At 37.8% G+C, this 12,811-nt stretch overlaps 1 protein-coding gene across 2 annotated transcripts in view; it reads right to left on the bottom strand.

Annotated features, from left to right (window-relative positions):
- Positions 1 to 12,811, bottom strand: part of LOC133641745 (growth arrest-specific protein 2) — a 62,418-nt gene that overhangs the window by 13,015 nt on the left and 36,592 nt on the right. For both annotated transcript variants that reach the window (XM_062035708.1, XM_062035707.1), the window contains exons 5-7: positions 6,019 to 6,082; positions 4,272 to 4,470; positions 4,081 to 4,188 (exon numbers count right to left, since the gene is read on the bottom strand). In XM_062035708.1, coding sequence (XP_061891692.1) covers positions 4,081 to 4,188; positions 4,272 to 4,470; positions 6,019 to 6,082 — 371 coding nt within the window. The remainder of the gene's footprint in view (positions 1 to 4,080; positions 4,189 to 4,271; positions 4,471 to 6,018; positions 6,083 to 12,811) is intronic.

Below are 12,811 nucleotides of genomic sequence, written 5' to 3' on the forward strand. Positions count from 1 at the left end.
GTCCCGTTTAGGTTGTTGAATGTAGACATGTTATTGACGAGCACGCTGTGGAGTAAACTTGAAGAAGTCAGCCAACACGCCTCGTCTGCATCTTTTATGATTAGACATATATTTGCAAGACCATTTTCAAGAAGGATATTTAAAGAAAAACTACATCTTGTGAGACCATGTCGGCCAACCCCGGAAGCTAGCTCAGCTGTCCTGGCAATGAAATGTGGAAATGCTCGCCACACAACGAGCGGCACCACTGGCTTATACAGCATTGAATGGCTTCTACAAATAGTGAGTTTATATATTGAATTGTTTTTATTTTTTCACGTTTAATATGTTTCTTGCTATGTTAATTTTGACAGCACCACATAAGATATGTTTTAATTGCTGATGCGGGTTTATTGATTTTTAATTGCGCCAGAAAATAACCCGTTTTGTACACTGTTGATGTGATTCAATTCACAGTAAATGTGTTTCTTTATAGTATTTTTCCAACAATGATCATGTGGGGATATAAATGATGGTATTTTGAGAGGTAATCATTGAAGTCGGACATCACTGAAGGCCTAGGTGGGAGACGCATGCCCCGCCACTGGTATAACACCATACTGGCCCCCCGAGTTCAGTTCAAAACTTGGGACACAAACATTTTTGCAACAAATTTCTAAAACACTACAGTGCCCTGTTGTATAGAGTCACTTGGATCACTGTAAACACATTGGTAGATCATTGACATTTTAACCTTGCTAGCAAACAACGCTGCATGGGGTCAAAACTTGATTTACATAACTGAGGCGTTCCTCAAGGCACCCTTTTAAGTCCCCTCTTTATTTGACAGTTACATTTTTTTTTGTATTGTGACTTATGTAACTATGTGTTGCTGTTGCTTGTTTACTGTAGATACTGTCAGTTTGTTCAATGTATTTAGTTATACTAGTAGTGTTCCTCCGGGTTTCATTTTCGGTTCTCTCTATTTTGGCAAACACATTTTTTGCAGAAGGTCCTTAAAACAGCAGAGCATTCCTGTAACTCTGAAAAAATAAATATACCACAAGCAAATGTCTACTTTAGAGGACGCTGGTTCTTCGCCATGGTCCTCAGCTTTCTGGAAATGTCGGGAGGATTATTTTTGATGGCATTATGAAAACCGGAAACTTTAAAACTGACCTTTTGAGCGCCTCTTCCCTCAAAAGTGGAGCAAACAAATATATATACATGTCTACATTTGCATTTGAAAATAAAGGATAACAGGGAAAAGTCTTGTCTTTCCTCAATAATTCCCACCAGCACCAAAATGCCTACTGAGTGCAACCACCCTCAGTGTGACCTGTATGGCTGTTGATCAAGTATGTCTTGCAGTCACTTGCGAGAGTCTGCAGAAGCCGCATACAACATGTGACTGGGCCGGCATGCTGTTTGTATGGAGAGAAAGCGGACGTGACGACAGGCTGTAGAGGACGCTAAAGGCAGTGCCATCCCGGCACGCCCCCAATAATGTTGTCCGAGCGAAAATCGGGAGAAATTCAGGAGAATGGTTGTCCCGGGAGATTTTCGGGAGGGGCACTGAAATTCGGGAGTCTCCCGGAAAAATCGGGAGGGTTGGCAAGTATGCCGGCAACTGCTGCTCCAAGATTTGAGAGGATTATTTTCATGTCCTGTGTTTTTTAAATGCCAGATAAATATGGGGAAGCTATTAAAAAACAAGGGCAAAATATGTGAGCTTTCCATTGAAAAGGGAAGGGCTGACAGGTATGCAGGTGAGAGAGAGGATACTGTAAATGTTTTCGTGTTTGGCTCTAGTCTAGGGACACATACTACTGTTAAAACATAATCAAAAAGGGAATTTTGCATAATACGGGACCTTTAAACCTGCTTAAAGATGTGTTTCTATTGTTATAATGGGGCACACTAAATATATTTACTTGCATCCAGTCTTTTGTGTTGCATCTGCTCGCACATTAGTCTTTAAACATATGACAAAACCCAAAACCAGTGAAGTTGGCACGTTGTGTAAATCGTAAATAAAAACAGAATACAATCATTTGCAAATCCTTTTCAACTTGTATTCAAGTCAATAGACTGCAAAGACAAGATATTTAATGTTCGAAGTGGAAAACTTTGTTACTTTTTGCAAATATTAGCTCATTTGGAATTTGATGTCTGCAACATGTTTTGAAAAAGCTGGCACAAGTGGCAAAAAAGACTGAAAAAGTTGAGGAATGCTCATCAAACACTTATTTGGAACATCCCACAGGTGAACAGGCTAATTGGGAACAGGTGGGTGCCATGATTGGGTATAAAAGCAGCTTCCATAATTTGCTCAGTCATTCACAAACAAGGATGGGGCGAGGGTCACCACTTTGTCAACAAATGCGTGAGAAAATTGTCAAACAACATTTCTCAACAAGCTATTGCAAGGAATTTAGGAATTTCACCGTCTACAGTCCGTAATATCATCAAAAGGTTCAGAGAATCTGGAGAAATCACTGCACGTAAGCCATGATATTATGGACCTTCGATCCCTTAGGCGGTACTGCATCAAAAAGCGACATCAGTGTGTAAAGCAGGGGTCCCCAAACTATGGATACGGCCCGCCAGCGTCCAAAATCAGGCCAGCGGGAAGTCCCAAGTATAAAAAATAAATATAAAATTTAATTAAAATGATGTCTTTTCTTATCCACTTTGTACCGCTAGCTACTCACGGTGTCTCCTAGCCACTCAGGCAAATCATATTGTCTAAAAATGCATTTTCTCATCAATAACATGACATTATCGCGAGCGCGGAAAGTGCGCTATATATATATATATATATATATATATATATATATATATATATATATATATATATATATATATATATATATATATATATATATATACATCTCTAATATATATATATATATATATATCTAATATATATATATATATAGATATATATAGATATATATCTCTAATATATATACATATATATACAGCCCGGCCCCCAGCCAAATTGTTTTAACCCAATGCGGCCCATGAGTCAAAAAGTTTGGGGACCCCTGGTGTAAAGGATATCACCACATGGGCTCAGGAACACTTCAGAAAACCAATGTCAGTAACTACAGTTTCTCGCTACATCTGTCATTGAAAGTTAAAACTACTATGCAAAGCAAAAGTCATTTATCAACAACGCCCTGAAACGCCGCCTGCTTCGCTGGGCCCGAGCTCATCTAAGATGGACTGATGCAAAGTGGAAAAGTGTTCTGTGGTCTGACGAGTCCACATTTCAAATGTTTTTTTGAAACTGTGGACGTCGTGTCCTCCGGACCAAAGAGGAAAAGAACCATCCGGATTGTTATAGGCGCAAAGTTGAAAAGCCAGCATCTGTGATGGTATGGGGGTGTATTAGTGCCCAAGGCATGGGTAACTTACACATCTGTGAAGGCGCCATTAATGCTGAAAGGTACATACAGGTTTTGGAACAACATATGTTGCCATCCAAGCAACGTTATCATGGACGCCCCTGCTTATTTCAGCAAGACAATGCCAAGCCACGTGTTACAACAGCGTGGCTTCATAGTAAAAGAGTGCGGGTACTAGACTGGCCTGCCTGTAGTCCAGACCTGTCTCCCATTGAAAATGTGTGGCACAATATGAAGCGTAAAATACCACAACGGAGACCCCCGGACTGTTGAACAACATAAGCTGTACATCAAGCAAGAATGGGAAAGAATTCCACTTAAAAATTGGTCTCTTCAGTTCCGAAACGTTTACTGAGTGTTGTTAAAAGGAAAGGCCATGTAACACAGTGGTAAAAATGCCTCTGTGCCAACTTTTTTGCAATGTGTTGCTGCCATTAAATTCTAAGTTAATGACTATTTGCAAAAAAAAATTAAGTTTCTCTGATCGAACATTAAATATCTTGTCTTTGCAGTCTATTCAATTGAATATAAGTTGAAAAGGATTTGCAAATCATTGTATTCTGTTTTTATTTACCATTTACACAACGTGCCAACTTCACTGGTTTTGGGTTTGGTATATTTCATACCAATTTGTAACGCTTATAAGACGCCGTTTAAGCTTCAGCTAAAGTGCTCAACATATACTCACACGTATAAAAAGCATTTTCTCTCCAACACGATATCGACCCTGTGAGTGTCTCTCAACGTGGAATTTACTTGGACACCTGCAGGGTGGGTCGTCAGCGATGTTTCTTACCTGTAAGGCAAACACACGCACACACATAGACAGTGTTATACATGTTTGCCCTCAGAGGTCAACGATCAGAAATGCTGACTTACAGCATCATCAAGCAGGTTCCCTGTGCTCTTCTTGCTCGACGTGACTTTAGCAGGTGTTGGGGACGGGGAAGGAGACCACGAGGGAGATGGAGGGAGGGGTTGAAGGAGGGATGCGGGTGATGGAGGAGGTAGAGGTGCTTTTTCTTCCTGTTCTATCTCCTTTTCCAGTTTTATAAGGCCAGGAGGCTCCACGTTGTACCTATCGGGGCAAATAGTCCTTACTGTAGTATGTACAGACGTGGTCAAAAGTTGACATACACTTGTAAAGAACATATCATGGCTCTCTTGAGTTTCCAATAAATTCTACAACTCTTATTTTTTTGTGATAGAGTGATTGGAGCACATACTTGTTGGTCACAAAAAACATTCATGAAGTTTGCTTCTTTTATGAATTTATTATGGGTCTACTGAAAATGTGACCAAATGTGCTGGGTCAAAAGTATACATACAGCAATGTTAATATTTGCTTACCGTATTTTTCGGACTATATGTCGCTCCGGAGCATAAGTCGCACCAGCCGAAAAATGCATAATAAAGAAGGAAAAAAACATATATAAGTCGCACTGGAGTCTAAGTCGCATTTTTGGGGGAAATTTGTTTGATAAAAGTCAACACCTAGAATAGACATTTGAAAGGCAATTTAAAATAAATAAAGAATAGTGAACAACAGGCTGAATAAGTGTACGTTATATGAGGCATAAATAACCAACTGGTATGTTAACGTAACATATTATGCTAAGAGTCATTCAAATAACTATAACATATAGAACATGCTATACGTTTACCAAACAATCTGTCACTCCTAATCGCTAAATCCCATGAAATCTTATACGTCTAGTCTCTTACGTGAATGAGCTAAATAATATTATTTGATATTTTACGCTAATGTGTTAATAATTTCACACATAAGTCGCTCCTGAGTATAAGTCTCACCCCCGGCCAAACTTTGAAAAAAACTGCGACTTATAGTCCGAAAAATACGGTACATGTCCCTTGGCAAGTTTCACTGCAATAAGGCGCTTTTGGTAGACATCCACAAGCTTCTGGTTGAATTGTTGACCACTCCTCTTGACAAAATTGGTGCAGTTCAGCTAAATGTGTTGGTTATCTGACATGGACTTGTTCCTTCAGCATTGTCCACATGTTCTCAATGGGGTTTAAGTCAGGACTTTGGGAAGGCCATTCTAAAACCTTAATTTTAGAATGGCCTTCCCAAAGTCCTGACTTAAACATGCGACCAATGCTGGAGAAACAAGTCCATGTCAGAAAACCAACACATTTAGCTGAACTGCACCAATTTTGTCAAGAGGAGTGGTCAACAATTCAAGCAGAAGCTTGTGGATGGCTACCAAAAGCGCCTTATTGCAGTGAAACTTGCCAAGGGACATGTAAGCAAATATTAACATTGCTGTATGTATACTTTTGACCCAGCAGATTTGGTCACATTTTCAGTAGTTAAATAATAAATTCATAAAAGAACCAAACTTCATGAATGTTTTTTGTGACCAACGAGTATGTGCTCCAATCACTCAATCACAAAAAAATAAGAATTGTAGAAATTATTAGAAACTCAAGATAGCCATGACATTATGTTCTTTACAAGTGTATCTAAACTTTTGACCACGACTGTATAGTACTGTATTCACAACATGCAAAAATACATTTACCAAATACATTTTGAGCTGTATTAAAAATGTGACCTTTATGAATGTGTATAAGTGTACCAATTGTGCATATTCACAATTACCTGGATGCTATCCGTCCCAACTGTAACAGGCAGAGACAAACTTCTCGTGGTTGCTTGTGAAGAACTTCGGAAGAACAAAAAAAAAACTGTTAAAAAGCCATTAGAGAAAAAAATAAAGTTTACAGCATGCTAACATGCTCACAAGACTAATGGTAACATATGATGCTGCTTATGTGCTAAATGCTAACAGTTGATCACTTGCACACAATGGAACACGTGGATGACAATGGTAAGACACTAAAAGTGTGGTGTTTTTAAATAATAAATGATAAATGGGTTGTACTTGTATAGCGCTTTTCTACCTTCAAGGTACTCAAAGCGCTTTGACACTATTTCCACATTCACACACACATTCACACACTGATGGCGGGAGCTGCCATGCAAGGCGCTAACCAGCAGCCATCAGAGGCAAAGGGTGAAGTGTCTTGCCCAAGGACACAACGGACGTGACTAGGAAGGTAGAAGGTGGGAATTGAACCCCAGTAACCAGCAACACTCCTTTTTAAGTTGTTTATGTGGCAGAACCAGCAGGGGTTGAATACAAATGGAAGTGGTAGCAGAACCCACAGCCCATTTATGTGGAATTGTCTTGTCTGGCTTGTAAATGTTGTTTCAATGTTGCATATTAGTGTTACACAATATCAAAGCCTTAAACTATAAGGTTCCTGCATTAGGGCATAAGCTCGCACGCAGTTATGGATGCCTCCAGTTTGCCTCTCTTTTTGAATCTGGCCACATGGTGATGTCACAGCGAGGTGGACGTAGTTATTTGGACATGGCGAGGAGCTTCAGGCTCTGAGGAGTCACTCAAAAAAAGGTAGATTATTGTCATCTAATCTTGGCATGTGCTTAATAACACGGACGTGCGACACGCAGTGACATAAATGCTGGAATGGGCACTTTTTTTGATTGAGTCTCAATCGACTGGTGACTGTGCAGGTGTACCTAATGTTGTGGGTCAATCTATATAACGTTTATGAAGTTTATTTTTGTCCGTGTCTGGAAAAATAATAGCGGTGACGACTTCAATATATACATGGAGCCTAGAGGAATCGCTCTATTCTGCCTATAAAGTCCTTAAAAAACATCTAAACACTTCCATTAAGGTTTTATATACAAGCTGTAAGTATATATGTAATTTAGTAACAGGCACATTAATAATAACATTTAATATTGACGTATTTTTGTCATTTTTAGTATATGCGGCACATTTTAAAAACGCATCACGACGTTTGCTTTTTTTTTTAACATCACTGATTAAAACTCACTGCAGACTTCATGAGAGCCTACAAATATAATAAAACATCACTTACTGTACAATGTTTGCTGTCATTAGGATGCCGACTAATAGAATCTTGTTATATTTCCGTTTTAGATATAAAATGACTTAAAATCCTCACGAAGAAAAGGGGCGTGAAACAAAGCGTTTTCCGTGTTGTTCTCGCCATTTCCGGATCTAATTTGGCTGTCAAAGTGTACCAAAATGTTGGATTACATCCTTGTCCTTCTATTATCCAGGCGAGAGGCATGATTTATGATGTAGAATAACTTTTCACGCGCAGAGGAAGCAGATTCCCACTCAATGATGTAAACATAGGCACACACGCTAGTGAACACGGTGCGGCTATGAATAGTTTGTCTGTGTTAGCGCTTGTAATAACAATATTACTAATACTTGGTTAATATAACACTTATTGTTAATATTTTTACTAATCATTTTGCTAATAACACCACAAGAAGTCTGCTAATATCCGACATCAGTGATCATCTGCCAGTGTTTCTAATCTATGACAGAAACTACAAGAAGAGGAACATGGATGACAAAAAGACATTTTGAAGAATATGTACAGAACAAAGTATGACAGCTTTTAAGAATGATCTGAGAGATCAAATTTGGGACTCTGTATACAGTGAAAATGATGATGCATATGGTAATTTTTTGTAATACTTTCACGATACTTTATGACTAACACTGTCCATTGAAACAACTCAGTAAGAAGCAAAAGAAAAACAATCGACCATGGATGACAAAAGGACAGAAAAATGCTTGCATAAAGAATAATACATTATATAGAACATTTATAACACAAACATCTACAGAGGCAGAAAACAAGTACAAAACGTAGAAGAACAAGCTAACTAGCATACCACGAACACATAGGAAAGAATATTACAGTCAATTATTAAACAAGAACAAAAACAACATGAATACAAACCCTATATTTGATCAGTTCAGTTCCCGTTTGCTTGGAACATGCATACAATACAATGCAACACATCACATATTTCCAGTTGTTTCATTACAGCACGTCCAAAAAGGAGTAGGAAGAAGCAGAGCTTATTTAATCCTACCCCTTTTCATACCATAGCATACCATTAGCCTTGTTTTCGGTTTGTAACAGAACAGTGAATAAATAAATAATATACCATAGTAAGTAAACAAATATTAAATACAAAATAATCATTATCTCAAAAAAAAAAAGGTTCAAGATGTTCATCATAATTGTTCTTCTTTGTACTTTGTGAACACTTGTAGTTTGAACAGTCTAGTAAACTGAATCATATTAGTGCTTTGTTTGATTTATTTGCTTAATCCATTCCATAATTTAATTCCACATACTGATATACTAAAGGTCTTAAATGTTGTACTTGCAAACACATGTTTCAAATCAGATTTTCCTTTAGGTTATATTTCTTCTCTTTTGTTGAGAAGAATTGTTGTACATTCTTGGGTAGCAGCCGGTTTCTTCTCAACAAAAGAGGAGCAATAAAACCTCAGAGGAAAATCAAATTGAAAACATTTGTAATTGTATTGTATGCATGTTCAAAATAAACTGAACTGAACTGAATATTCAAGTCACGAAATGTAAATAGAATATTGTTGGTGGTTTTTGGATGGGTTTTATAGGCGGACTTTTATTTACGAGTTAAAATGCATTTAAAAAAATACATCTTTCATAATGATTGTGAACGATAGACAAAATTCCAAAAAGTGCAGTTCCCCTTTAAGTCTTCCTTTCTGACCTTTGCGTTGTGTGTGTATGGACAAACAGTTGTACGAAGCGACAAACAAGCATGAATACAATTGATTTCAGCATTTGGAAGATACACTTCGGCTCACTTACCGAGCAAGAGCAGGAAGTACAGTAACCTTAAAAGGTCAAAAAGCAAAGCCCTTATTATACAAATGCCAACAATGTGATGAATCAATTAAAACGGATGGATGTGTCGTGTTTATTTCTTGTAATTATGTAATAAGTCCACAAAGACAGATTTAACGCAGAGGACAAATTTCACCACATCTAGTGTGTGTGTGACAATCATTGGTACTTTAATCTTTAATCTTAAAATTAACATGCCCTAATCCAGGGTTGTCAAACATGCGGCCCACGAGATGAGTTTGCTAAGTGTAAAATTAAGCTGCATTTTTAAATGAAAGAAACTGCTGTTCTAAATGTGTTCATTGAATGTTGCAATGGCAATTCTGTTAGGCAAGCAAATAGTTTATATCGGGCGAGCAAGTATACCAAACAAGAAGTACACAGTAAAGCGGGGGTGTGACTCCTCCTCCTCGACCCAACGTAAAACAAACAGGAGTAAAAAAATAAATAAATAAACAAATGGTAATTCTATTTAAAGTGCTGGATGACACACTGCACTTTGATATAGTTCTGTAAAATGATTTTCTTCTGTGCAAATTTAAAGAAAGTCAACAATGGAAATGACAAATGAGGTAGTTGATACTTAGAAGCGTTTTTTTATGCTTCATTTTGTTTTTTGTTCAATCATAGATGGGCTGTGACTTAAAGTTTAATTGGTTTGTAGAAACACTGAGATTAAGTCTAATTTCATTGTGTTCTTCATGGTGCTTTTGAAACTGTTGTTTTCCCCCAGCATTTTTTACTAACTTGAAGTGTTTTGTCCAGAGGATTATTTGTGATATGTACATTTTCAGAATGTCCTTGTTCTATTTTGGGCCGAAATAAAATAAAGAAAACAGTCTGACGTTGTCATAGTTGTATTTTTAAGTTATTATGAATAAATGAATGAAATGAGTTTATTTCGGTCATACAATCAACCATTCTGTGTGACCAATTCAACAGCACAGACCATACGCATCATGTGGGGCGGTATAGCTCGGTTAGTAGAGCGGCCGTGCCAGCAACTTGAGGGTTCCAGGTTCGATCCCCGCTTCTGCCATCCTAGTCACTGCCGTTGTGTCCTTGGGCAAGATGCTTTACCCACCTGCTCCCAGTGCCACTCACACTGGTTTAAATGTAACTTAGATATTGGGTTTCACTATGTAAAAGTGCTTTGAGTCACTAGAGAAAAGCGCTATATAAATATAATTCACTTCACTTCACCAACAATCATTCACATTTACACACAAAAATAAAATAAAAAGAATAGGCTGAAGCCAAGGCTTATACAGTATTTGCCTGTCCTATACATTCACTGAAAATGAGATTGCCTGGAACATCAATGTTAAAAAAATCAATGGGATGAAAGTAATTGTTACTATATTTTATAATTTTCTATTATTTCACCTTTCAAGGTTTTCTTCAACTTTAACAAAGAACGACATGTCTTCAACTCATCCCTGAGCTTGTTCCACCACTTAACTCCATCCAAATAAATGTGTATTTTATATGCATTCTTACTTTACCTTTTTCAAAAATCAATACACCCCGTAAATGATAGTTTTCTCCTCTTAATTTAAATAAGCTGGAAGGTTGTTTCCATTGTTTTTAAAAACACAATATCTGAAAAGTTTAACACATTAGAATTTATAAATAATGGATTGGTATGTTCATAGTAGCACACTTTGTGTATTATTCTGATTAACTTTTTTTGAAGTTTAATTATTGGTTCTATGTTTGTTTTATAAACATTTCCTCAAACATCAACACAATATGTTAAATTTGGGAAAATAAAAGAATAATATAACATATGCAGACATTTTTTTATTCAGCATGTGTCTTACTTTATAAAGAATAGCAAAGGATTTGGATATTTTTCACTTTATATAATCAATATGCGGTTTCCAACATCATTTATGATCAATTATTATTCCCAAGAATTTAGTTTCATATACTCTATCAATTTCCACTTGATTTAATTTTGATTTTGCTTCACAATTATGCTAGGATTTTACCCGTCCGGCCCACGTGGTAATAGATTTGCCTCCATGCGGCCCCTGAGCTAAAATGAGTTTGACACCCCTGCCCTAATCACTGGCAACCTATACGTAACCGTGGCATGTGACACACCTCACCGTGATTATACACACTACATCCATTGCACGCACTGACAGGGAAAAGGGGAAAAGACTGGAGGAGAAGGAAATAAAGGAACAGTTGTCAGCTGCTAAAGTGTTTTTGAAGGTGTTCATTGAGCGAACGGCTTACTCAGTGGGAAAACATGGCCTTCAAAAATCATTTGCATAGCTTGAATCGCTTGGCAGTGGTCCACCACCATTTTTATGGGGGAAAAACAAATTCCATAACTATTCTTCATATTTCTGTTACTTCAAGGCTCACATGGTGTGCATCTGACTGCAGTAAAAAGCATTTCATGGCTAACATTGACGTACAGTAAGACAACACAAGCATGCCTACTCTTGGCTGATAGAAACATTTGCAGCGTTGGCCTACTTTCCTCACACTCTCCTGCCCGGGCTTTTGTTTTAATGTGCCACTACTGAGAGAGCCAAGCATTCACACTCACGTTAGTATGCAGCCTGACTAAATATTTGTATCATTACTACTACCCCTGCCCAGTGTGGAAGCAAGGTACCGAACAACTTCACTACCGATTTTAATAAGGGTAATCAAGAACCCAAGAAATTTTGGCAAAGATTTAATTTCCCCCCAAAATCCCCTACTTGGTTGCGACGGAACGAGGACTGTTTGGCCTTGGCAGAGGTCTACATGGTTAGTACAGTAGTTTTACATTTAAGCGTGTTATCGCCAACATTTCTCAGTCAATGAGAAATCCGACAGACATCTGCATCTTATCTGGAATGTTCTATAGCGGGGGTCAGCAACCCGTGGCTCTAGAGTCGCTCCCTGGACCTCTTTCCGAGATGTGTGAAAATGGAAAAAATATCATTTTTGTTTTAATATATTTTCTGTAGGACAACAAACATGACACAAACCTTATTTATTGTTAGAAATACCACTGTTTATACTAAACATGCTTCACTGATCAGAGTATTTAGCGAGTACCGTTTTGTCCTGCTAAGTTCAACGATCCTTGAACTCATCGTAGTTTGTTTCGAGGTCCAACTTTCTCCGACACTGCCACAGAAAGACGTGTTTTATGCCACTCCTTCGTTGTCTCATTTTCTCCACCAAACTTTGTATGCTGTGCGTGAATGCACAAAAGTGAGCTTGGTTGATTTGATTGATTTGCCGGAGTGCTATTTGGGAATTTTTGGTCAATCCATGACTGCAAGCTAATCGATGCTAACAGGCTATTTAGGCTAGCTGCATGTACATATTGCATCATTATGCCTGGTTTGTAGGTATATTTGAGCTCATTTAATTTCCTTTACTTATGTCCTCTTGTGTATTTAGTTTATATTTGCATGACACATTATCTGTGTGCAATATTGGCTGCATTTCTCATAGTTGTTTGTGTGCCATGTTGTTCCAGGCCACAGCAAACCTTACCCAGCTTGCAAAGATTGTAATAAATCCATTAGAAGAAGACAGCCTGCCGTTTCCTTAAACTTGGACACACACATCTATACCTTTGGCCATTCTAAGACAGTCATTTCCAGAAGTTATCT

The sequence above is a fragment of the Entelurus aequoreus genome, linkage group LG24 (genome assembly GCF_033978785.1).
Source record: "Entelurus aequoreus isolate RoL-2023_Sb linkage group LG24, RoL_Eaeq_v1.1, whole genome shotgun sequence".
In the NCBI taxonomy this organism is placed as follows: domain Eukaryota; kingdom Metazoa; phylum Chordata; class Actinopteri; order Syngnathiformes; family Syngnathidae; genus Entelurus; species Entelurus aequoreus.